We start from the raw sequence: 24,615 nt of genomic DNA, 5'->3' as shown, positions 1-24,615 counted from the left end.
TACCAAACAGGAGGCGGCGTCTGTAAGGCACTTCAGCTCATAGTAATCCATCATTAAAGCACTTGGAGATGTTTTGATGTGATAAGGAGTTTTATAAATGCAAATATTTTGTGTTTAATATTTTGGCACAGCCAATGGCCATTTAAACATCATGGGCGCAACATAACATCAGACAAGGCTAGGATTCAAACCTGGGCTCACGTGACTTCAAGCTTACTCTCTGGGTACTTGCAGTCTTTATTTTAATACAGATATATAGTTAAGAGATTTCTTTTCAAATTAAAACTTTTCCAAAAGTTAATAGAACTAGGGGGCATAGTCTTAGAATAAGGGGCTGCTCTTTCAAAACTGAGATGAGGAGGAACTACTTCACTCAGAGGGTGGTAGGTCCATGGAATATGCTGCCCCAAAAAGCTGTAGAAGCTACATTACATAAATTTAAAACAGAAATAGACAGTTTCCTAGAAGTAAAGGGAATTAAGGGTTACGGGGAGCGGGCAGGAATTTGGACATGAGTCTAGGTTCGGATCGGTCATGGCCCTGTGGGTAGCGGAGTGGGCCCAGGGGCCGTGTAGCCTGATCCTGCTCCTATTTCGTGTGTCTAATTCTGTTAGATTCAGGAGATGGTTCTGTGATAGTGGATTGGCGGTTAGGATCAGGTCAGCCATGATCTTATTGAATGGCGGAGCAGGCTCGAGGGGCCGATTGGCCTACTCCTGCTCCTATTTCTTATGTTCTTCTTATGTTCTTATTATGTTCTTATTTTTTTCCAATAAAAGCCTTTTCCTCTGAGCTCTCTTCTGTCTGTTTCTGCCACTGTGTGACTAGCAGTGGTTTCCAACTTTCCTTTTGAGACACCCATTAAGTGCTTTCCCTAATACTGTACTCCCAAAAGACATCAGCTTTGTTAGTGCACCTGTAATTCTAACAAAAAGGAATTCCAAGGAAGAGGTTTCAATTGCAAGCACTAATAAGCTATTTACTGCAGTGACTGCACTGTCTACCTTTTAGTAGCCACTGATACAAGACTCTCGGGATTCTCAGTCTTTTTAAAATACAGTTTTATGAGATTTCTGTACAACTATTCACCTGCCCAAGGTTTGGCTTCCTTCAATCAACTTTTAAAACACAAAAGCTTGACATTTCCTAACCACAACTACTTGATTTACTGCATCTTCGTTCCTACTCTATTCAACCTTGATTACGTTCTTCACTGTGCCATTGGCCCTTCATCTGTTTCTCAAGGGGGAGCCCGAATTCACCTTTACCCATGCATCATAGTTACAAAATGTCCACAAGTTTTGAAATGAGAGTAAATTCAATTTTAGATTTCAAGTCACTTTATAACTGCATGTTAATAGATGCAATTTAAAGTTACTGCTTTTCCTTAAAATAATTTGGCAGTGTTGGTGACTGACAGCAGTTTGGGGTAACCAATGTGCGCTGTACCACAGAATGATGGAGGTATGTGGAATATATTAGCGGTCAGTAGGTTTAAGTGGATTGCTTTTAATTTCAAATACATGCCATCTTTCTATGAAGATTTGTTTAACAAACCAAAGTAAGCAGATGAAAATTACAAATAAACACAAAAGTGGGCAGAATGTGTCTCATCTGTATATTAACAAGAAGAAAGGTACAAGAAAACCTGTAATGAAAACACACACCACTTGGGTTTTGATTTTGGGTGCAAAATATGAAAAAAAAGTCATTACCATATAATTATCTGATCAGAAATAAAATCAAAAGTTGATCCTTTGAACAGTTCAAAATAAACATTACCTCTTCTATCTGTATCCTTTTTGCAAGCTCATCCAAGGAAAGTGAACTGTCATTCAACTGCATTGCTAACTCATCAGCATCATTCTTCTGACTGGATGAGACAATGTCCCGTATAGAGCTGGAAAGTGCTTCCACATTCTCATCTTCCTCTGGTTTCTCCGAAATTTCATGTGACATCCAATTCTCATTAAACTCCGCACTGCACTGAATTTCCTCCTCCACTTCTGGACCTACTGTTTCTGCCATTTGTTCACATTCTTCATTTATTTCATTCAAAAGGTCTGTTTGGCTTGGTTTTGTAGTTTGGTCATCTATCCTCATACTTCCTTCTGAATGACTTGTATTCTGTCTAGACTTGACCTCCTTATTTATACAATCATTAGAATCACTATTAACGTGTTTTTGTAATGCATGATTGCTTTGTTTGGGCACAGCTTGGCCATCTGTAATGAATTGTACAGTTTTGTTACATTTCAACAAATTTGCTTGCACGTTTTCCTCAGTAGTTTTGCCAACAAATTTCAAATCATGATGTAGGTTTTTGGTTTCCTCTGCATGAAAGAACGGAGTAGTGTTTATAACAACTTCGGCCTCATCAGAGAAACCCTCTGTCTCAATTGCTTTTGCAGCCGTCAGCATGTCCTTGCAAGGCGCTGTGGCGTGTGGCTGAAAGCAGCTTTTATCTGCTACAGTGTTTTCAGAATACAAATGTTCTGTCTCAACATCAAAGTGCACCCTGCCCTTTGCTCTTGCTGCTTCGATTGTTCCCTCCAGCGATGATTCAGCAGCATACATTGCAGAGTCTCTCTCACAGCCTTTATCCACCGCCACTGCAATCTGTACAGATTCACTCGACTCCTCTTTTCTGCCCTCGATGACTTCCAATGATGCACAATCACATTTTGCACTTTGCACTCCTGGTGCAGCTTGAGGCTGGTCTGTAAAACCTAAACACAGAGCAGAAGAACACACTTTTCATTAGCAATTTAAGATATTTGCTGCAGAGCCCTTTAAAAATTGATATGCTTCGACTTTGACTCTTCACTGCCGAGTGAAACCCCATCTGCCAATCCTGGCTCTGTTCCACTCAGTAAGCAGGCATAAGTGACATTACATTTTAATGGATTTTTATACATTATCCATTCAGGCTCAAGCAGGCATACAGTCACTTGATCACCAAAGGCCTTTGTACATTTACTATTACCTATTCACAGTGAGCTTGGCTCACCAAAAACCTACAACTAATTAGATGAAAACAGACAAATTTTACTCTACTTTAAGAACCATTAACGGAACAATCAAGTTCCAGAGTTCTGTTCAGGTAGAATTGTAAGATCAGCACTTACCATTTTAAGTAACTAGAAACTAAAAAAAACAAATTGGTTTAAAAATAACAGCTTTTTCCTGTTTTCTCATTTATTATAAAACAGCAAAGTATTTGTTCCGACATTCAAGAAAAATAAAATCAAATTCAATCTTTAAGATCAACTAGCGCATAAAGAATGGGATTTTGTTGTGTAGTAAATTAGCATTTGAGCAAAAACTTGTGTTTGGCAATTGTCTCTTTCTATCCTCTCCTAATTCCCCACTTCTATTTCCAACAAAAGCTGCTTAAAACCTTGCAACCCCATGTGGGACAGTGTAAACCACAAATTATTTACTGGAAATAAAGAAACATTAAAAGAATATGAAGGGGGAACGTTCAAAAATATAAAATTGTTCCAGGAATGCAATATTACAATAATAAAGCGAATCCTGATATTTAACGAGCGTTATTTCTGTGATACTAAACTTTGTTTCAGTGCTTGAATAGGAGCTGAGAACTTAAAATAGCTGGCCCAGAGAATCCTGCAATTTCCCTGGCCCTGCTAACCGTCTAAAGATAAACATTTTTACTGGTATTGCCCCATTCTTTCATATTACAATTAGTTTAATTACTGGCACACTAGAATAGTGAACAAGAAATGTTCACCATACACCACTCATTGTTCAAAAAAAAACACTGACCTCTGTACAAATCATTTGAGCCACATGTGCATGTCAAGAAATGCTTTCCTTTTAGGTTACTGATTTTACTGAACAGGTAAATTGATCGCTCCTGACCTGATGTCTTGCTAATAGATGGCTGACCTGAAAAGGCTATTAAGCCAAGTACCTGTAGCTGAAAATGAAACCAAACAAGGGACGTGACATCTGATTCAGCAAGCAAGAAACTCTAAACATGACCCAAGATATGGTCAACAAATCCGACTCTGTTTAGTATCAAAACACAAGCAAACTTTTTTTTTTTTTTTTTTTTTTTAAACTGACTTAAGCACCATCCTTCAGTTTGCGCTTTTATAATAAAGCAGCTCATTTAAAAAAAAACAGTATTTCAGGCTGCCGCGTGCACTTTGTAGAAAATCAAAATCAAAGCCCTTAGGATTAAAGGGGCAGTGGCGGGGCGGATACGAAATTGGCTAAGGGACAGAAAGCAGAAAGTCGTGGTGAATGGTTGTATTTCAGACTGCAGGGAAGTGTGCAGTGGTGCTCACCAGGGGTCTGTATTCGGACCCCTGCTCTTTTTGATATATATTAATGACCTGGATTTGGGTATACAAGGCATCATTTCAAAGTCTGTCGATGATACAAAACTCAGAAATGCAGTAAACAATGAGGAGGATAGTAACAGACCATAGAAGTGGTGAAATGGGCAGACACATGGCAGATGTGTCGTCAGCAGATTTAAAGAATGAGCTTTCATCAACGACAGCACAGGACTGAAACAAATCAAGGCTTTGTGATCATGATACAATGTCAAGACTCTACTTCTTTCCCTCAGGTCATGATTAACTCTCTAAATGGTGATGGTGAAGGGAAGGGAGAGAAAAGTGTAGTTAACTGTACAGGAACTTCTCCCTGCCAAAAGGAGATTTGTTTAAGAGCACCATCATCCTTTGTGACTGCGACAAAGCTAAACTATCCCTCGTCCTTCTTGACTTGTCTGCAGCCTTTGACACAGTTGACCACTCCATCCTTCTCCAATGCCTCTCCACCGTCGTCCAGCTGGATGGGACTGCACTCGCCTGGTTCCATTCTTATCTATCTAATCGTAACTAGAGAATCACCTGCAACGGCTTCTCTTCTTGCTCCCGCACAGTTACCTCTGGTGTCCCCCAAGGATCTATCCTTGGCCCCCTCCTATTTCTCATCTACATGTTGCCCCTGGTGACATCATCTGAAAACACAGTACAGTTTCCACATGTACGCTGATGACACCCAGCTCTACCTCACTACCTCTTCTCTCGACCCCTCCACGGTCTCTAAATTGTCAGACTGCTTCTCCGACATACAGTTCCGGATGAGCAAAAATGTTCTCCAATTAAATATTGGGAAGATCGAAGCCATTGTTTTCCGTCCCTGCCACAAACTTCGTTCCCTAGCCACTGACTCCACCCCTCTCCCTAACATCTGTCTGAGGCTGAACCACACTGTTCGCAAGCTTACTGAAATGAGCTTCCGAACACATATCCGCAGCATAACAAAGACCGCTTACTTTCACCTCCATAACATCGCCCGTCTCCGCCCTTGCCTCAGCTCATCCACTGCTGAAACCCTCATCCCTGCCTTTGTTACCTCTAGACTTGACTATTCCAACACACTCCTGGCTGGCCTCCCACATTCCACCCTACGTAAACTTGAGATCATCCAAAACTTGGCTGCCCGTGTCCTAACTTGCACAAAGTCCCGTTCACCCATCTCCCCTGTGCTCGCTGACCGACATTTGCTCCCGGTTAAGCAGCGCCTCAATTTTAAAATTCTCATCCTTGTTTTCAAATCCCTCCATGGCCTCGCCCCTTCCCATCTCTGCAATCTCCTTCAGCCCCCCAACCTCCCGAGATATCTGCTCTCCTCTAATTCTGCCCTCTTGAGCATCTCTGATTATAAATCGCTCAACCATTGGTGGCCGTGCCTTCTATTGCCTAGGCCCCAAGCTCTGGAATTCCCTCCCTAAACCTCTCTGCCTCACTACCTCTCTCTCCTCCTTTAAGACGCTCCTTAAAACTAATGGCTTTGACCAAGCTTTTGGTCACCTGCCCTAATTTATCCTTATGTGGCTCGGTGTCAAATTTTTTCGTCTTAAAATACTCCTGTGCAGCACCATGGGACATTTTACTACGTTAAAGGCGCTATATAAATACAAGTTGTTGTTGCCAAAAGGAGATTTGTTTAAGAGCACCATCATCTCAAGAGGTGATATAAACGTCAGCTCTGTATTCTTACTTGAAATTTCAGAAAATGAAGGAAATTCCTTCCATGCTCAGGCTTTCTCCTTTTCCTCTGGTCCCCGAGTAGGATGACACCCAGGTTTGAAATTAAGTGGCAGCAACAAAATGACCCCACTTTTCTTGCAACTTGAGCAACAGTACAGGATATCTTGTGTTGTACAGAAAAGGCTGATATCAAAAGTTGAGACAAAAATGTGGATGATAATAAAAAAGTCAGAAGATAATCAGGAATATGTTTTAAAACAAGGAAATATCCTTTTGCAATAAAAAAGTTAATAACCACTAGCTTGTAAACTAAGGAAGATGTTCAAAATTCTAAATACAAAAGTAATATGTAGAACATTCAAATGGAAAAATTCAGGTGCGTAATTAATCCTCCTGAAATAATATAAAGGAGGCCACTGGGCAAGACAAATTCTCATATATCCTAAAAGGAGGCAGTTGATCATATCGGACCAGCATCTAATTTCCAGCACATCTTCCATTTGTCTTGTGGGACTGAGCAAATACCACTGAGAAACAGCAACTCATTGATTTTTTTTGGAAAGGTGATGGGTCACTGGCGTCAAATTACAATCGATATTTCACATCTGCTGCATATAAATTACAACAGAATATTTTAACTAATGCAAGTGAGTACCTCAGCAAGCCTAGAAATATGGTGCATAAGCAACATGATTCCTTATGTGAGATTCTTGATAAATAATGATTTAGCAACATTGCAAAAAAAAAAATACTGGATAAAAAACATTGAATATAATTTAACGTGACTTTTTACATAGCCTCCGACTTGGGGCAAAAGCCTGACTAAACAAGTCACAAAATGTGAATAAAAGATGACGTGCATGTGGAATCCCAGAGAATACGGTAACATATCTCCTCATATACGTAGCACAGCCACGCCAGATTATTTTAATGAGTTGATCTGTAAATAAAGTGCAAATCATGTGTGATGGTAATGCTTTATAGCATCTAAAAATGTTGAATCAACACACAACTAAGCCAATGGGGAGCTTTTCTTGTTATTTATATGTTTGGAGGCATTTCAGAAGTCAGTATTTTCTGTTCTATTTCACATGATTGGGGGGTGCGTGGTCAGATCTAAGTGGGATACAATCTGCAGCAGATGGCTCAGACAGCAATGGAAAAAAGCAAAAAATTTCACGGACATAAAATTATTAGCAAGAATAAGGCTAATAGACAACTTTGTGGAAATCAAGCTATAGAGATATATGCACAGGGGTGTAAATTTACATGTAAACTAAAAGGGCCAAATTCTAGAACATAAGTTAAGGCACAAAATAGGTTTTCCCTATTTTTATGATGGTACTGTACCTGGTTTTAAAAAAGAGAGCAACTAAAAAGTACAATTTGTTATGTAGGAGTAGTGCAGCAAAGAGCATGATCTACTGACATGCAGCACCACACAGTGTCTGGGAACAGATTCAAAATCCTTCCCCTCCCACTTCGACTTCACTAAGTTCCTAATCCCAGCAACGCTATTCCAAGACAGCACAGAACAGCAGCCAATCGTCCTTCACGATGATGGGGGAGAACAGTTCTGGTAACGTTCTTCTGCGTCTGTCAGTAATATCCTTAGAGTGGCACTGGTGAAGGCTTGAGCACAGCTTGCCCACCATGGCCTATTCATTAAGACCATCAATTATTAGCTGTCCAACATCCTTTGTCCCACCCTTCACGGCCCAAAAAATATATTTCATGTAAATGCCAGACTTTTGAGCATGAATCTCTCTTTTTTGGGTTATTATTCTCTAACACGCTAGTCTTCCCATGTCATGCACCATATGATAACTGAGAAGGCAAACATGTGTGTTCAGCAATACTGCACTTTAGCAGGCAACCAGAGAGGTATAAGAATAGCACCCCTCTCTTCTATATTCCCTTCCTGTGTGGAACATTGTAACTAATCCTTAACACATGCTGCATTGGACCTTAACAATAGATAATTATATCACAATAAACATGATAGTCTCAATACTTTGTAATTGAGGACAGGCAGTTTCATTGCTTTTGCTTATTTGGATAGCAAAATGTGATAACCAATTCACTCTTGAGGCATACTACATACACATTTAGACACTTCTCCAATGGTTTCTGATATATAACACAACAATCATATTCAAGCACTGGAAATACCACAACCTTACATCACACTTGTCCTGAGGTCGTGAAAGGTGCTATATAAATGCAAGTCTTTTATTGCTCCTGCACTAGCCTCAAACGCCATTATAACACACCCTTGAATGCCTCCCAAAGACAACAGGAATTTGATTATCTTTGCGCACTTTTCATTAAAAATCCAGCTCGGCATTATTAATTTCTCACTGAACGGTACTTAGAGGGAATCTTGCCCATCAGCCATCTTAGAGCGATGTGCAAGGAAGCTCAGCAACATCACAGGCAAGTGAAGTAAGTTAACTGACAGCATTAAAAAAATTTGCATTAAGATTTTTAACTTTGCATGTTAAAAATATACAGTACCAGAGTTGAACACCATTAACAAAGCTTTCTGCTTGAAATCTGATAGCAGCCTTTGGATATTACAGAAATTACAATTTTTGTTAAGTATGTGACTGATAGTTTACAACAATAACAAAGTTGCAGTCACACAGGTGGTTAGAATAGGGGAAAGGAATTTGAAAGGTTCACCTCTAGTCAATGAAACTCCATTACAAAGTATTGAGACTTCGTCATTTATTGTGATATAATTCTCTATTGTTAAGGTCCAGAGCAACATGTGTTAATAATGGACTACATGGACAACTCTCAACAATTCATAGAAAACAGTGAATGTTAAGCATAGGGCATTGAAAACAAAGTGTAGTTAAGACAATTTGTTTATTGCCCATATTCAAATAACAAGGAGCATTGCTATGATCTTGGTCACACAGCCTTCAGTTCTTGACTGAACAAAGGTAATTTAAACAAACATGAAAAGTTTCAATCATTCCATACTTACTTGAGTTGCACTCTGCAGTCATTTTCTTGCAAGCATCTCCTCCCTTTGAAGTGAGATGACATTCATTTTTGTAGAAGCGCTCTGCTAATACAGAAATCTGAAACATTAAAGAATACTTAGGCTTGCAGGAGAAATCATCACATTAATTTCCTATTAGTGTTTCTCAACTTTGTCACCCCAACAACCAGTCCATGTGGTCACTGATACAAAGACTGCAGTATAATTGTTTGAAGTATCAGTTTCCAGATAGCACATACAACTCACTGCAAAAATTCAGCACAATGCCTTTTTGATTAGGTGAACTTCAATGCAGTAAATTGGGGCTGATGGTGTCATTTTAGGCAATCACCAGCAGGTTTTGAGATACAGTTGCAGCCAGTACAGCAGTTGTTCTACCTGCACCAACACTGCAAATCCTCAAATTTATTTTGTTTCTCTGAAGTCTGACACACATGGAAAACCATCACCATGCTTAAGAGTATCCAAACCAAGTAACTGAAAAGTCAGCATCTGGGTAGATCTTTCAGTTGCCAGATTTTTTTTTCGCCAAAAGGGACATAAAAGAAAAAGACTTGCATTTATATAGCGCCTTTCACAACTTCAGGATGTCCCAAAGCGCTTTACAGCCAATGAAGTACTTTTGAAGTGTAGTCACTGCTGTAATGTAGGAAACATGGCAGCTAATTGTGCACAGCAAGGTCCCACAAACAGCAATGTGAAAATGACCAGATAATCTGTTTTGATTGATGGATAAATATTGACCAGGGCACCAGAGATAACTCCCCTGCTCCTCTTCGAAATAGTGCCATGGGATCTTTTACGTCCACCTGAGAGCGAAGAACGGGGCCTCGGTTTAACGTCTCATCCGAAAGACGGCACCTCCGACAGTGCAGCACTCCCTCAGCACTGCACTGGCGAGTCAGCCTAGATTTTTGTGCAAGTCCCTGGAGTGGGACTTAAACCCACAACCTTCTGACTCCGAGGCGAGTGTTGCTCACTGAGCCACAGCTGATACACTTACGATGTCCAAAAGGCAGTGGATGCTGGGTCAATCCTGCGATCAATTGATTTTTGTTAGGCAAGGATATCGAGAGATATGGAGCAATGGTAAATCGAGTTGAGCTACGTATCAGCCATGATCTAATCGAACAAGCTCGAGGGGCTGAATGACCGACTCCTGATCCTATGTTCCTAAATGTACTCAACAATTCACAGCATTGAAACTTCCAAGACCCAGACTGCACACAATTTGGATTACATTAGAGCTACATTATAGGTTTAATGCCAACACTTCAACTTGTTCCATTGGTGATGTTTACATTAGTCAAAACTATGAAATAGAACAGGAGTAACTAATCAATCTGGACTGTGTTCAGGTCAAAATCTTGAGATTTCTCAAAACCTGGCCCAATAATGTTCACTGAATAAACTAGAGAGTGCACACAGGGATGCACGGTTGAAGGAAATCACCGAGGTGAGGCGGGACAAGGCCATGGACGATTTGAAGTTGAGGACAAGGATCTGGAAATCCATATTTATAATTCATAAAAATTGCAACCGTCATATTATTTACGACAGTCAATACATGACATGCTCTGCCTCATGGTCCTGCAGCCGCCACATAAAGATCGTGGACGTGCAGCTAAACGCTGCCATGAGGACGGTGCTAGGGACGCTCAAGTCCACTCCAACTGAGTGGCTCCTGGTGCTGTCCCACATTGCCCTGCCTGCCATTTGCTGTGACGCCACCGTGCTCCGTGAGATGGAAAAAATCATGAGCAACATTGACCTTCCCATTCACAAAGACTTGTAAAAACCACCACAAAAGCGCTTAAAATCACGCCGGACATTCTGGGAAACAGCAGCTAATATTCATGCAGCTGGAACAGACCCACTATCCAGGTGGATGGAATTGAGGGACACATGCAACATAAAGAACCAACACCTCATCACTGACCCAACAGCAGAGGTCCCTGGCTTCAACCTCCCTCGAAGACAGCTCAACTGAATCTGCAAAAAGCATGGACGAAGCGGCCACCTGCTCCACAAGTGGAGGATGAGGAACGACCTGAAGTGCGACTGTGGCCACGAGTCCCAGACCATGGAACACATCACCTCAACCTGCCCGCTGAGATCTGCTGCGGGAGGCACCTCATTTCTCCACATGGCATCTCAGGAGGCCATCGAATGGATAGCCAAACTCGACATCCCATTATAAGCTTTTCCCGTCACAACAAACAACAAGACATGACACAGTAATTGGCTTCTAAATTAACAGATCTCAGCAAAACAAAAGAATGTGCACTGATCTATGATACTCGGTTTCAAGTTTCCACAGCCTCAGAATTAATGAGAACATTCTTGCAGTGGGGTGTGTATAGCCCTTTAAGATATATCCTTTAAGAAAAAAGTTAAACTCATTCCTACCAAACAAAAACTGTACAGGACTAAAAACCACTGCATAATAGCTTAAAAGTATTAGATGTCATTGAACCATTATGTTAGTAGATGATCAAGCAATTCAAGTAGCCAGCCTACAATTAAAAATCTGTAAAGTGCTGGTGCATAGTTTCCAAAGTTGTGTGCAGCCATGCATCCCTGTGTGCACTCTACGTGCCTGACACAGGCCTACTCCTTGTTCTCTGCTGCACCATCAGTGGCTACTCTTTCCCCCCCATCATGCTCCTGCCTTCTGTACTTCCCTCCCCATACACCTTGACTTTGTAATAACCATCATATTTTTTCAAAAAAATTCTTACCTTGTCTACTCGTACATTTGGCCTGAAAGAACAAAGAAAAACGCCATCAACATTGATTGTTAACAGGTAATTTCACAAGCAAAATTTGACTGAATTAAAAAACAAGTTAAACCAGGCATCTGCATTTTAATATTGGACCCTTGTCAGCACTTCTCAGAGCAATCACTTTCCCAGTACTGTATGATGAGGTTACAGAGAAAGACGTGTCATGCTTATTATTGTGCAACTCGACAGAAGTGCTCCTATTAATGCATGTACTGTACTGGAGACAGATAAATTGGCACTGACTATAGTACTTTTGGCAACAAGTTTTATTACAAACAATGTTTTGGATATAGGCCTAGCAGGAGTGGTGTTGAAATTTGTGGACGATACCAAAATAGGAGGTACAGTTAATTCTTTAGAATACCAAGGAAAGCTGCAAAGGGTTAGTGATGAGATGGGGGAATAGGCCAAAATGTAGCAGACAGAATCCAATGTCAGTGTGAGGCGATACATTTTGGTAGTAATTATACTCTGAATGGAAGCAGGCTCGGTGCGGTGGACGAGCAGAGGGATTTGGGGGTACAGGTCCACAGGACATTAAAGGCAGCATCTCCGGTTGATGAGGCTGATAAAAATGAAAATAGAATTCTAGGTGTTATCACAGGAGGTATAGACGATTAAAGTCAAGAAGCAATGATCAGCCTAGATAAAATCCTAGTGAGACCCCAGATGGCATAGTGTGTGCAATATTGGGCTACACACTATGGGAAGGATATTGAGACGTGAGGGAACCACGCAGATTGACTTGGATGCTCCTGGTATGAGGTACAAAGACAGACTTGAAAAATTGGGTCCTTTTTTCCCCCCCCATTGGAACAGCACAGATTACATGGCGATATGGTACAAATGTTTAAAATCATGGGACAGGGTACATAGAAAGAGACTGTTTTCCATTCTAGGTGTCTAGAACTAGGGGTCATAGATAAAGCATTAAATGCAAGCGATTTAGAACAAAAGACAGGAGACATTTCTTTACACAGACAGTTGAGAGGCTGTGGAATTCAAGAGGGCTAGTTGTTGAAGCAGAAACTACGTCAACAATCAAGATTAGATGGATAGGTGAATGAAACGCAAGGGGATGAAGGGATATTGAAACAGGGGAGGCAAGTATGATTGGGACTATTTGCTCACATGTACAAGTTTTATTACTGACAATGAAATCAACATAATATATGTTAAGTGTCACAGCTTCCAGTTCACAAACTGCAAACAACTGTAGTGACAAACCTGCACAAGTCTTAAGTATCGACTCAAAATACAACTTGCCCCCCTTTTCTTACCTGTCTGAACTATCCCGTTTGCATGCGTTTAACCTGTCTTTGGATTTGTATCTTGGAAATCTTTCTTTCACCTCAACTTTCTACACTTTATTTAAATTTATACTTCAAGTAAATGTGCTCTTCTCACTCTATCCTTTGTTATGGCACTTTTCTTGCTCTGCTCATTTGTTTGCCATTCTTCTTTTTATAGCTCGTTATTCACGCTTCTTTATGCATGTTTTTTAAATTCCATTTTTGTCCTCCTCTACATTGCTTCTAAACCTCATGCTGACTCATCCTGTCAGTTCTGTAAAAGCCAAGGCAACAGATGGAAGAAGTGCACCGAGGTGAACCTAAGGGACATAAAACAACCAATATATTGTCTGGTGCAAGGAGTGATTAGTGGTCAAGTCTCAGACTGCTGTAGGGTACTAGTAAATATCTAGATCATATCTATTTAAAGCCCACCAATCATGTACAAAAACAAGACAATGATGTCAACATTATTTAATATTTGGGCCATATCTATTTTTATGGCTGACCAGCAAACAGCCTCAAACTTAAAGAAATGTTTTCGTTAGTGGTTGAAAAGTATGGGATATCACAGAAATAACTTGAAATTAAGAGTCTCACTCTCAATACTCCCATTATAAATCAAGCCTTTACAAGGAATTATTTTTGTCTACTTCTGTACATTGCTTGAATATTTGTTTAAAGGGGGTTCAGTGGGCAAACAAATTGGTACAGATCAATCATTGAAACTTATAAAATTCTAACAGGACTGGACAGACTGGATGCAGGAAGGATGTTCCCGATGGCCAGGGAGTCCAGAACCAGGGGTCACAGTCTAAGGATAAGGGGTAAGCCATTTAGGACAGAGATGAGGAGGAATTTCTTCACCCAGAGAGTGGTGAACCTGTGGAATTCTCTACCACAGAAGGCAGTGGAGGCCAATTCATTAAATATATTCAAGAAGGAGTTGGATATATTTCTTAAGGCTAACGGTGGATAGGCAATGGCAAACATTCAAAGACCGCATGGGTGAACTACAGAATTTGTTCATTCAAGTTTGGCATAAAAATAAAACAAAAAAGGTGACTCAACCGTGGCTAACGAGGGAAATTAGGGATAGCATAAGATCCAAGGAGAGGACATATAAATTGGCCAGAAAAAGCAGTAATCTAGAGGATTGGGAGCAGTTTAGGATTCAACAAAGGTGGACAAAGGGATTAATTAAGAAAGGGAAAATAGAATGAGAGTAAGCTTGCAGGGAACATAAAAACTGACTGTAAAAGCTTTTATAGATATGTGAAGAGAAAAAGATTGGTGAAGTCAAGCGTAGGTCCCTTGCAGTCAGAATCAGGGGAATTTATAATGGGGAACAAGGAAATGGCAGACCAATTAAATACATATTTTGGTTCTGTCTTCACCTCCCAGAAATGTCGGGGAACATAGGGTCTGATGAAAGGGAGGAACTGAAAGAAATCAGTATTTGTAGGGAAATGGTGTTAGGGAAATTGATGGGATTGAAGTCCGATAAATCCCCAGGGCCTGATAATCTACATCCTAGGGTACTTAAGGAAGTGGCCCTAGAAATAGTAGATGCATTGCTGATCATCTTCCAACATTCGATGGAATCTGGAACAGTACCCATGGATTGGAGGGTAGCTAATGTTACCCCACTATTCAAAAAAGGTGGTAGAGAGAAAACGGGGAATTACAGACTGGTAAGCCTGACATCGGTAGTGGGGAAAATGCTAGAGTCCATTACAAAAGATGTAATAGCAGAGCACTTGGAAAACAGTGACAGGATCAAACAAAGTCAACATGGATTTACAAAAGGTAAATCGTGCTCGACTAATCTACTGGAATTTTTTGAGGATGTAACTGGTAGAATAGATAAGGGAGAACCAGTGGATGTGGTGTATTTGGACTTTCAGAAGGCTTTCGATAAGGTCCCGCATAAGAGATTAGCGTGTAAAGTTAAGGCACATGGGATTGGGGGCAAGGTACTGACTTGGATAGAGAACTGGTTAGCAGACAGGAAGCAAAGAGTTGGAATAAACGGGTCTTTTTCCGAGTGGCAGGCAGTGACTAGTGGGGTGCCGCAGGGATCGGTCCTTGGACCCCAGCTATTCACAATATATATTAATGATCTAGACAAGGGAACTAGATGTAATATCTCCAAATTTGCAGATGACACAAAGCTGGGTGGACGTGTGTGCTGTGAGGAGGATGCCAAGAAACTACAGGATGATTTGGACAGGTTGGGTGATTGGGCAGAAGCATGGCAGGTGCAGTATAATGTGGATAAATGCGAGGTTATCCACTTTGGTGTCAAAAACAGGAAGGCAGATTATCTGAATGGCAATAGATTGGGAGAAGGGGAAGTGCAACGAGACCTGGGTGTCCTTGTGCACCAGTCGCTGAAGGTAAGCATGCAGGTGCAGCAGGCAGTTAAGAAGGCAAATGGTATGTTGGCCTTCGTAGCGAGAGGGTTTGAGTACAGGAACAAGGATGTCTTGCTGCAGTTGTACAGGGTCTTGGTGAGACCACACCTTGAGTATTGTGTGCAGTTTTGGTCGCCTTATCTGAGGAAGAATATTCTTGCCATGGAAGGAGTTCAGCGAAGATTCACCAGGCTGATAACTGGGATGGCAGGAATGACATATGAGGAGAGATTGGGTTGACTAGGCTTGTATTCGCTGGAGTTTAGAAGAATGAGAGGGCATCTCATTGAAACTTATAAAATTCTGGCAGGACTGGACAGACTAGATGCAGGGGGGATGTTCCCGATGGTCGGGGAATCCAGAACCAGGGGTCACAGTCCAAGGATAAGGGGTAAGCCATTTAGGACAGAGATGAGGAGGAATTTCTTCAGCCAGAGAGTGGTGAACCTGTGGAATTCTCTACCACAGAAGGCAGTGGAGGCCAATTCATTAAATATATTCAAGAAGGAGTTGGATATATTTCTTAAGGCTAAAGGGATCAAGGAATATGGGGAGAAAGCAGGGACCGGGTACTGAATTTGGATGATCAGCCATGATCTCATTGAATGGCGGAGCAGGCTCGAGGGGCCGAATGGCCTACTCCTGCTCCTATCTTCTATGAATCCTTCAAAAGTACATATTCAATTTAGCACACACTGTAAACTAAATTGTAATTCAGCTCAAGAATTTAAGGCTACAATGTAGGATTTCCCACAGATAGTACTAGAGCAGTAAACTTAAAGGGACATGCCAAGTTAGCAGCTAAACATTGCAACCAAGCTCCCGATCACAGGCCGCCAATGAGCAATTAATAATAGCAATAAATATCAAAATAAAGTTAATGCTGCAAATATGCAATAGATTCATAAACATCTGAAAAGAGAAGACAGTTGTTCATTGACTACAACTCTGCATTTAATACTATTATTCCCTCCAAGCTGGTCCTGAAACTGAGGGACCTAGGCCTGGGCATCCCCATCGGCAATTGGATTCTGGATTTCCTGACTGGCAGGCCTCAAGTGGTGAAAATAGGGAACATCTCATCCACTCTGGTTCTCAACACCGGAGCGCCACAAGGCTGCTGCCTCAGTCCTTGGCTGTACTCTCTGTTTACACATGACTGTACAGCCATACACAGCAACAACCGGATCATCAAGTTTGCCGACGACACCACAGTAATTGCCCTGATAAGCAACGACGACGAGACGGAGTACAGAGATGAGATAGTCCAGCTGATGAGATGGTGCAATGACAACAATCTTGCCCTGAACATTGGCAAGACTAAGGAGCTCATCGTGGACTTCAGAAGCCACCGAGGGAACCACCGCCCCATCGGCATAGACGGGACACCAGTGGAAGTCGTCAGTTGCTTCCGATTCCTGGGACTGCAGATCTCCGATGACCTGGCCTGGAACCACAATACTGAGGCCATGCTGAAGGCGGCACACCAGCGCCTCTACGGTGCCTGAGGAAATGCGGCATAAGCACACAGTGGCTTGTGAACTTTTACCATGGCACCATAGAGCGCATCCGGACGGGTGGTGTCAATGTGTGGTATGGTAACACCACTGCACAGGGCAGGAAAGCCATCCAGAGGGTTGTGAGGACGGCAGAAAAGATCATCGGGTGCGCACTTCCGTCCATCGAGGAGATCTTCCAGACCAGGCGTTGGAACAAGGCCCGCTCCATCATCCAGGACCCCAGTCACCCTGGGCACGAACTGTTCTCCCTCCTGCGGTCCGGCCGTCGGTACCGCAGCATCCGAACCAGGACCAGCAGGTTCAAGAACAGTTTCTACCCACAGGCAGTGCGCCTACTGAACTGCTAACCGCACTGCCCCACATATCATAGTTACATTCTCCCCCCCACCCTGGAACTGTATATCACATGAACCATGCGCGCACAAGAACATTCTTGATCACTGGACTGTGTGCACATAGGACTCTTGTACCTCAATCTTAATTTATAACTTATATAACTTATAACTCATAACTCATTTGTATATTGCACACTACATTTTAACTTATATTTATTTATTATACTACCATATACTTATCATATTACATTACTATTACTTCCAGTGGTAATAGAGGCTTTTTGCACTATTCACATTTTCCTGCAACTTGGACTGTCATTGCTATACTTATTTGCTTATTGTTTTTATATTTATACTTGGTTTCACTTTTGCTTTTTATATTTATACTTATATTGTGGGAGTTAGTGGGGAGTAACCATTCCATTGTACCAGTTACATATGGCAATAAAATAATCTTGAATCTTGACAGGTTAACATTCTGGTTAAGCTTTGATGGAAGTGCTCTAGCTAAAACATTTACTTATCTTTTATTTCTAATGACAATGCTGGATCTTCTATTAATTTCCAGTATTTTATTTTTTTAACTTCAGGTTACCAGCAATGCTTATTTGAATCAATATTTTAAAAAATACAAGTATTTTACTTTTCTCATCAATGTTGGAGTTACAATATTGCTGAAAGGATCATAAAAGGGAGTGTGTGTGACAGGAACAAGACGACAAAGACCAATTTTGGTAAGAGGTAATAAGTCATCACTCCGCATATATCACAGACCGGACTTACAAACAAAGGACTTTGTTCTCATTACAATTTTGCTGGAGCTGAATCAATGTGACAGTTAGGACTATTTCTGACTTTGGGAACAGATTTAAGGATAGGAATCATGATCATGGCTGAAAGACTTCCCTTAGTTGGGCTTTGTGCATGACATCACAGTCCTGAGTTAACTGTTTACACCATGCCATTTTCCAGAAATAGGCAACAGTGAAAGTTACAAAATTGCATTGTTGAAACATCTGAATACATTAACTGTACATGTGGTGATAATATAATCAAATAGTGAACCTACCCACAGTGTGATGCACACAGTTCTGTAAGCTTTACTATTTTGTCATTATCTAAAGCTTTAACAGACCTCCCTTCTGCAGTCTCCCGCGTCTTGGCTGCCTTCTGTTTCACTTCTGCAAGGCAAGAAAAATGTCAGCCGTACAGCAGCATTTCCCAATAAAATAAATGTTTCAAAGCCTTGGCTGTCAAAAATCATCCATATGGGTTTAACAGGAATATAATGAAGTGGGAATCAAATTCATCAGCCATCCAGTCAAAACAGATCTTGCTCTGGTGGCACTTCGATCCCATGTGACCCGCCTTCATTATTACAGCAGTTAGATTTTGTTGAACATGTGCATCGAATTAGTACTTTTTTTTGCACTACATGTCAGAAGACATGCACACATGGTCTTGCAATGATTTTTAAGTTACTGGTTGTTCAATTATTTCTCGCCCTCTTCTCTCACCTTCCTAAATGGTACACAATTGCCAGTCAACAGCAACTCACTGTTTGACGTCAATTTGAGGGACAGGCGAGAGTCAAGATAGCAGAAAATGCAAGTTGACAGTGATCAGCAACAAAATTGAGCCGTCACCATGGACTGCTAATATAAAGTCTCACAGGAAACTCAAAACCAAAAGTTGGGTTTATCCCACTGTAGATCACCAGAATCAAATACCCAAGTTATAATGTACTTTTTACAAACCAGAGGCCGTGAATTCTGCAGAAGCCAGTCAGAATCGAACCATCCCAAATTGCTCTCGATTTTGGATATACTGGAACAAAGGAAACTCAGTGGCTTTGCTGTTTTCCCTCAAAATTAGTCTCAATTCAGGAGTGCACACCAATTGATGCATTACATAATATTCCACAACAACTACTTCCATTTATATAGTACTGCTCACATACATAAAGAAGTCGCAAAGCACTTAGCATTGAAGAGGGGAAAGGTGAGAAATATTTGAAGCAAGCGTGGGTGTAGGTTTCCAAGGAATATCAAAACTCTGTAGGAAAATAATTGATTTTTTTTGCTGCTGATTTCAACTGTCCTTGTCTATGCAAGGACAAAATTATCAAACTGGAAGCCCTGATTAATAATACCTTAAAATAGTGCAGTTCTATCCAGAACCTCTAAATGTTACAATCCCATTAAAGCTGACACAATTTGGTGAGTAGTTTCCTACTTCTGAATTATGTCATCCATGTTGGTGCTGATATTTTTAATCCCTCATTGCATTCTTTTACATAGAATGCGCAGCACAGAAACAGGCCATTCGGCCCAAATGGTCCAAGCTAGTGTTTATGCTACACACAAACCTCCTCCAAACCTTCATCTAACCCTATTAACATGACCGTCTATTCCTTTCTCACTCGTGTGTTTATTTAGCATCCCCTTGAATGCATCTAGGCTAGTCGCCTCAACTACTTTTTGTGGTAGCGAGTTCTACATTCTAATCACTTTCTCGGTAGAGAAGTTTCTCCTGAATTCCCTATTGGATTTATTGGTGACTATCTTACATTTAAGGCCCCCTAAGTTTTAGTCTCCCCCACAAGTGGAAACATCTCCTCTCTGACTACCCTATCAGGCCCTTTCATAATCTTACAGGTCACCTTTCTGCCTTTTCTTTTCTAGAGAGAAGAGCCTCAGTCTGTTCAATCTTTCCTGACAGGTGTAACTTCGAGGTTCTGCTATCATTCTTGGGAATCTTTTTCGCACCTTCTCCATTGCCTCTATATCCCCTTTAGAAGATGGTAACTAGAATTGTGCACAGTATTCCAAGTGTGGTCTAACCAAGGTTCTATACAAGTTAAACACAACTTCTCACCACAGGCGGCCATTCGGCCCATCGTGCCTGTGCCAGCGCTTTGAAGCAGCTATCTAATTAATCCCACTCCCCTGCTCTTTCCCCATAGCCCAGCAAATTTTTCTTGCAGTAGCTCTTTTGTAGTACACCTCAGCGTACTTAACACAGTCCTAGTGAGAGCATCGAACCAAATATGTCCATGCTAACAGTTTTCAGGTCAAAACTGGAGGGGAGTCTATTACGCACAGGTACAATTTTCCTAAAACGCACACTCTAAATTATTTGAACATTCTTACTACATGAAGCCCAGTTTTTCACTCTTCCCTCCCATCTCAATTCATAAAAAGTAAAATGACTACTTGCTGCTTCTGCGACATTACAACCAGTTTTTACAAGTGTGGAAGATGACAAGAGAATCTTTCAGCTGCAGCTCTACCCCACATTCAATTGGGGTGGCATTACTGAATCCGCTTCAATAAAAGAAAATAAGGCTTAAAAAAATTAAACTGTAAATGTAAAAAAAAAACTAAATAGTTGCCGTGTCTTAACCTAACTTAAGCCCAAATTTAAAAATACTGAACCTTCAGCGAATTCTAGCTGGCAGATTTTTGGACCAGAAACACAAACGAATATTCAAACCATACAGTTCTTGATTGGTGTTCATTATGGATATACATACCCCAGTGCTCCTGAATAGCAGCAAGATTCGCCAGCAATTTTTGATGATACAGCTTTTCCAGCTGAATAAACTGTATTGCTTTCTCATCTAGGTGTAGCGTAAAGGAAAATCACTTATTGCTCATGTATCAAACCAACTGCAAAATGCTAACTCAAATCGTCAAGTTAATAGTACAGTTCGTATATAGAACAAAATCCACCTAATATAGGAGGAATTCCAAAATGTTACCACAAATACTTCCATTTCTTTTCAGGGATTCCAAAGTAGGATTACATAAACAATATTTCTGTCCTAATGTTACAGCAAATATAAAGTTAAATAAATTACAGTATGTAGCAATATTAGGAGAGAGAATTTAGACGTTACACCTGGATCAACTAAGTGTTCTGAAGCACCAAATCTAGTCTTCAATGCAAAAGAAAACATTTTTTCCACACAAAAGCTCAACAGAACATGAAACGCTTTACCACAACTAGCTACTGAGGCGAAGATATCATTTTAAAAGGATATTGCCAAACATCTGGAGACTAATATGAGTGAATGCAGAAACAGGAGAATAAATAACTCCAGGTAAAGAGCTAGGAATAGCACAGATGGATGGCCTGAATAGTTGCAACGTCAGCGATTCTTTTAATACCAAGCCATTCACTGTCTCAATGAAAACTGCTGCTGTGAAGTCAAGAGAATCTCGGGCAGAAACTGGATTTCTAAAGCGCAACTGGGAATTTTCAGAAGTCGTTGAAAAGGGCATGATGGGGTAACCGCAAGATCTCAAAGGTGACATATCATCAAGTGACCAAGCAACAGCAAATATACTAAATTAATTTTTTTTTTAATGTTCAGACACACCATGGGTAGTCTCCTCAGTAATGAAGTTAAATTTCACAGGGGAAAACAGAGGAAGTATGAAAAACCAAATAGAAATTTATAGACCAAGCCAGTTAAAGGAAGACAAGGGACCAGATAGACTTCAATCATCTGGGCTGGTGCCAGCTCTTCAACTGAAGAAATGGCTAGCAGAACAGGTCATGTCCTTGCCACGATCTTTAGGAAATTATTAGAAATGGAAGCAGTACGTAATGATTTAAAAGTAGCTAAGCTAATACCAATCTCAAAAAAAGGGCACAAGGCCGACCAACAAAATAAAAGGTTGATGAGCTGAGCCTCCGTTGCAGGTAAAGTATTAAAAGGTAACCCGAGAGAAGTTTAAAGATACACCAGCGAGTTATTAAATGCTAAGAGTGAAAATCAGTGTGGATTTATGCCTGACCAATTTACTGGAGTTCAAGAAAATGATGGACCTGGTGGACAATGGAAATTCTATGGATGGGGGATGCATTTAGATTTCAGCACATTTTTTGATAGCATGCTACAGAAGTGGTTACAAGGTAAGGCATGGAATAAGAGGCAAGCTTCTATGGTGGACTGAAAATAAGCTAAACTAGAGAAGACAAAACCTGGTTGCAAGTAGAACTGTGTTGACATGGCAAGGGGATCAGTAACTGTGTATCACAAGCGCTGGAGCAAAGGCTGATTCCAGTGTATGCAAGTGATTTAGAACTGAAGACAGAAAATGTTGTAGCTGACACCAAATTGGTGATAGTGAGAGGGTGGCAATTCTTCAATCAATAGGGAAGAAGCAACCCAAATACAAAAGGGTTGTGGATAGGTTGCTACGGTAAATAGTATTTCATGTGGACAAATGCAAGGCAAGGAGACTGCAAGGCAATTTCCTACATTACAACAGTGACTACACTTTAAAAAAAAAAGTACTTAATTGGTTGTAAAGCACTTTTTGATGTCCTGATGTCGTGAAAGGCGCTATATAAATGCAAGTCTTTCTTCTAGTAAAGGAAAACAACAGTACAATTGTAAACGAAGGGCTCTAGGTTAGAGGGCGAAACACAAGAAATCTATTTCCTAAAGTAAGATCATATTCATTCCAAGATCACCCTACTTTGCCAAGACTCCAGCCACAAGTTCCAGGCAATGACCATCTCCCACAAGAGAGAATCTAACTACCTCCCCATGACATTCAACAGCATTACCATCGACAAATCTCCCACCATCAACATCCTGGGGGTCACCATTGACCAGAAACTTAACTGGACCAGCCACATAAATACTGTGGCTACAAGAGCAGGTCAGAGGCTGGGTATTCTGCAGTGCATGACTCACCACCTGACTCTCCAAAGCCTTTCCACCATCTACAAGGCACAAGTCAGGAGTGTGATGGAATACTCTCGACTTGCCTGGATGAGTGCAGCTCCAACAACACTCAAGAAGCTCGACACCATCCAGGATAAAGCAGCCTGCTTGATTGGCACCCCATCCACCACCTTAAACATTCACTCCTCCCACTACCGGCACACCGTGGCTGCAGTGTACCATCTACAAAATGCACTGCACCAACTCACCAAGGCTTCTTCCATAGCACCTCCCAAACTCACGACCTCAACCACTTAGAAGGACAACAGCAGCAGGTGCCTGGGAACACCACCACCTGCAAGTTACCCTCCAAGTCACACACCATCCTGACTTGGAAAAAGGTTGCCTGCCATTCCTTCATCATCGCTGGGCCAAAATCCTGGAACTCCCTAGTAAAAAGCACTGTGGGAGTACCTTCACAACACGGACTGCAGCGATTCAAGGTGGCAGCTCACCATCACCTTCTCGAGGTCAATTAGGGATGGGCAATAAATGCTTTCCTTGCCAGCTATGCCCACATCCCATGAAATGAATAAAGAGAACAGCAATCATTTGCAAGAGTTTAAAAATGTTCTTATAGTAGAAACATGAAAGGATACATTCTTCTTCATCAAAATAGATTTCTGCGATCTGAAAACGAGAAAATAATCGATGATGCCAGCTCAGACTGCCACATTTACTGTGCTGTACAGTTAGCCTGTAACTGTAGAAAGTTGTAGGATAGAACACAACATGCAACTGGATTATACAAAGTTACACGGTTTGAATTTGTTTTGATGCCACTTCACAGCACTATTATTAAATATACTGCAGAGAATTACAAGGATTAAAATAGATCGAAACTGTATTCTTTACAACAGATACGCATCTAAAAAAAAATACATCTGCAAAAATGTTTTAAAAAAATCAGAATCGGAGGAGGACTGGTCTGTTTAGTGATTTTAACTATCTACTATTGAGTCAGTTTGTGCTCAAGAGATTAACAGCAATGAATAAGTCAACTCATCACAAATAGTGCAGCATATATAACTTATATAATTGAAATGCTATTTATTAGTGCAGCTATCAAGGGATTTCAGACAATCAGACTTCATCATTATCTCTGAACTGAAAAGGTTACCAATTCCATCATTCTAATATTGAAACTTTTGCCCAGCTAGATTTAAGAAAGTAACTTGAATAACCCCAAATTTACTCAAATGTCAGTACTGTACAAAGTTTGTGGGGAGTGTGGAAAATCAACGGAGACTAAAAATGAAAATAAGCAGACTGCACTCCATTTAGATAACAAACTAAATCTTTGTACCCTGATGTGCCCCGTATCCCTAGCCTATATGTGCAGAAGGCCTTGGTAATTATGTAGGAAGCAGAAAAGGCCATTCATCCCACCCTGCTCATTCAATCATCCAGGTTCCATTACAGAACCTGGTCTGTCAGGTTTCATTTGACAGCGACTAAAAATCCACATCTTTAT

General features: G+C 40.9%; 1 protein-coding gene across 6 annotated transcripts in view; it reads right to left on the bottom strand.

The window, feature by feature from the left end:
* Positions 1-24,615, bottom strand: part of cnsta (consortin, connexin sorting protein a) — a 106,428-nt gene that overhangs the window by 29,894 nt on the left and 51,919 nt on the right. For 5 of the 6 annotated variants that reach the window (XM_085979796.1, XM_085979797.1, XM_085979799.1 and 2 more), the window contains exons 4-11: positions 23,741-23,771; positions 20,934-21,020; positions 18,468-18,579; positions 11,790-11,811; positions 9,031-9,127; positions 6,046-6,218; positions 3,790-3,943; positions 1,783-2,729 (exon numbers count right to left, since the gene is read on the bottom strand). In XM_085979796.1, the coding sequence (XP_085835922.1) occupies positions 1,783-2,729; positions 3,790-3,943; positions 6,046-6,218; positions 9,031-9,127; positions 11,790-11,811; positions 18,468-18,579; positions 20,934-21,020; positions 23,741-23,771 (1,623 nt within the window). The remainder of the gene's footprint in view (positions 1-1,782; positions 2,730-3,789; positions 3,944-6,045; positions 6,219-9,030; positions 9,128-11,789; positions 11,812-18,467; positions 18,580-20,933; positions 21,021-23,740; positions 23,772-24,615) is intronic. The other variant, XM_085979800.1, reaches the window with a different exon arrangement.

The sequence above is a fragment of the Somniosus microcephalus genome, chromosome 3, assembly GCF_052327205.1.
Source record: "Somniosus microcephalus isolate GS21.2 chromosome 3, FLI_Smic_1.0, whole genome shotgun sequence".
Taxonomy (NCBI): Eukaryota; Metazoa; Chordata; class Chondrichthyes; order Squaliformes; family Somniosidae; genus Somniosus; species Somniosus microcephalus.
The sequence above is the reverse complement of the archived record's forward strand: the minus strand, read 5'-3'. Positions and strand labels throughout refer to the sequence as shown.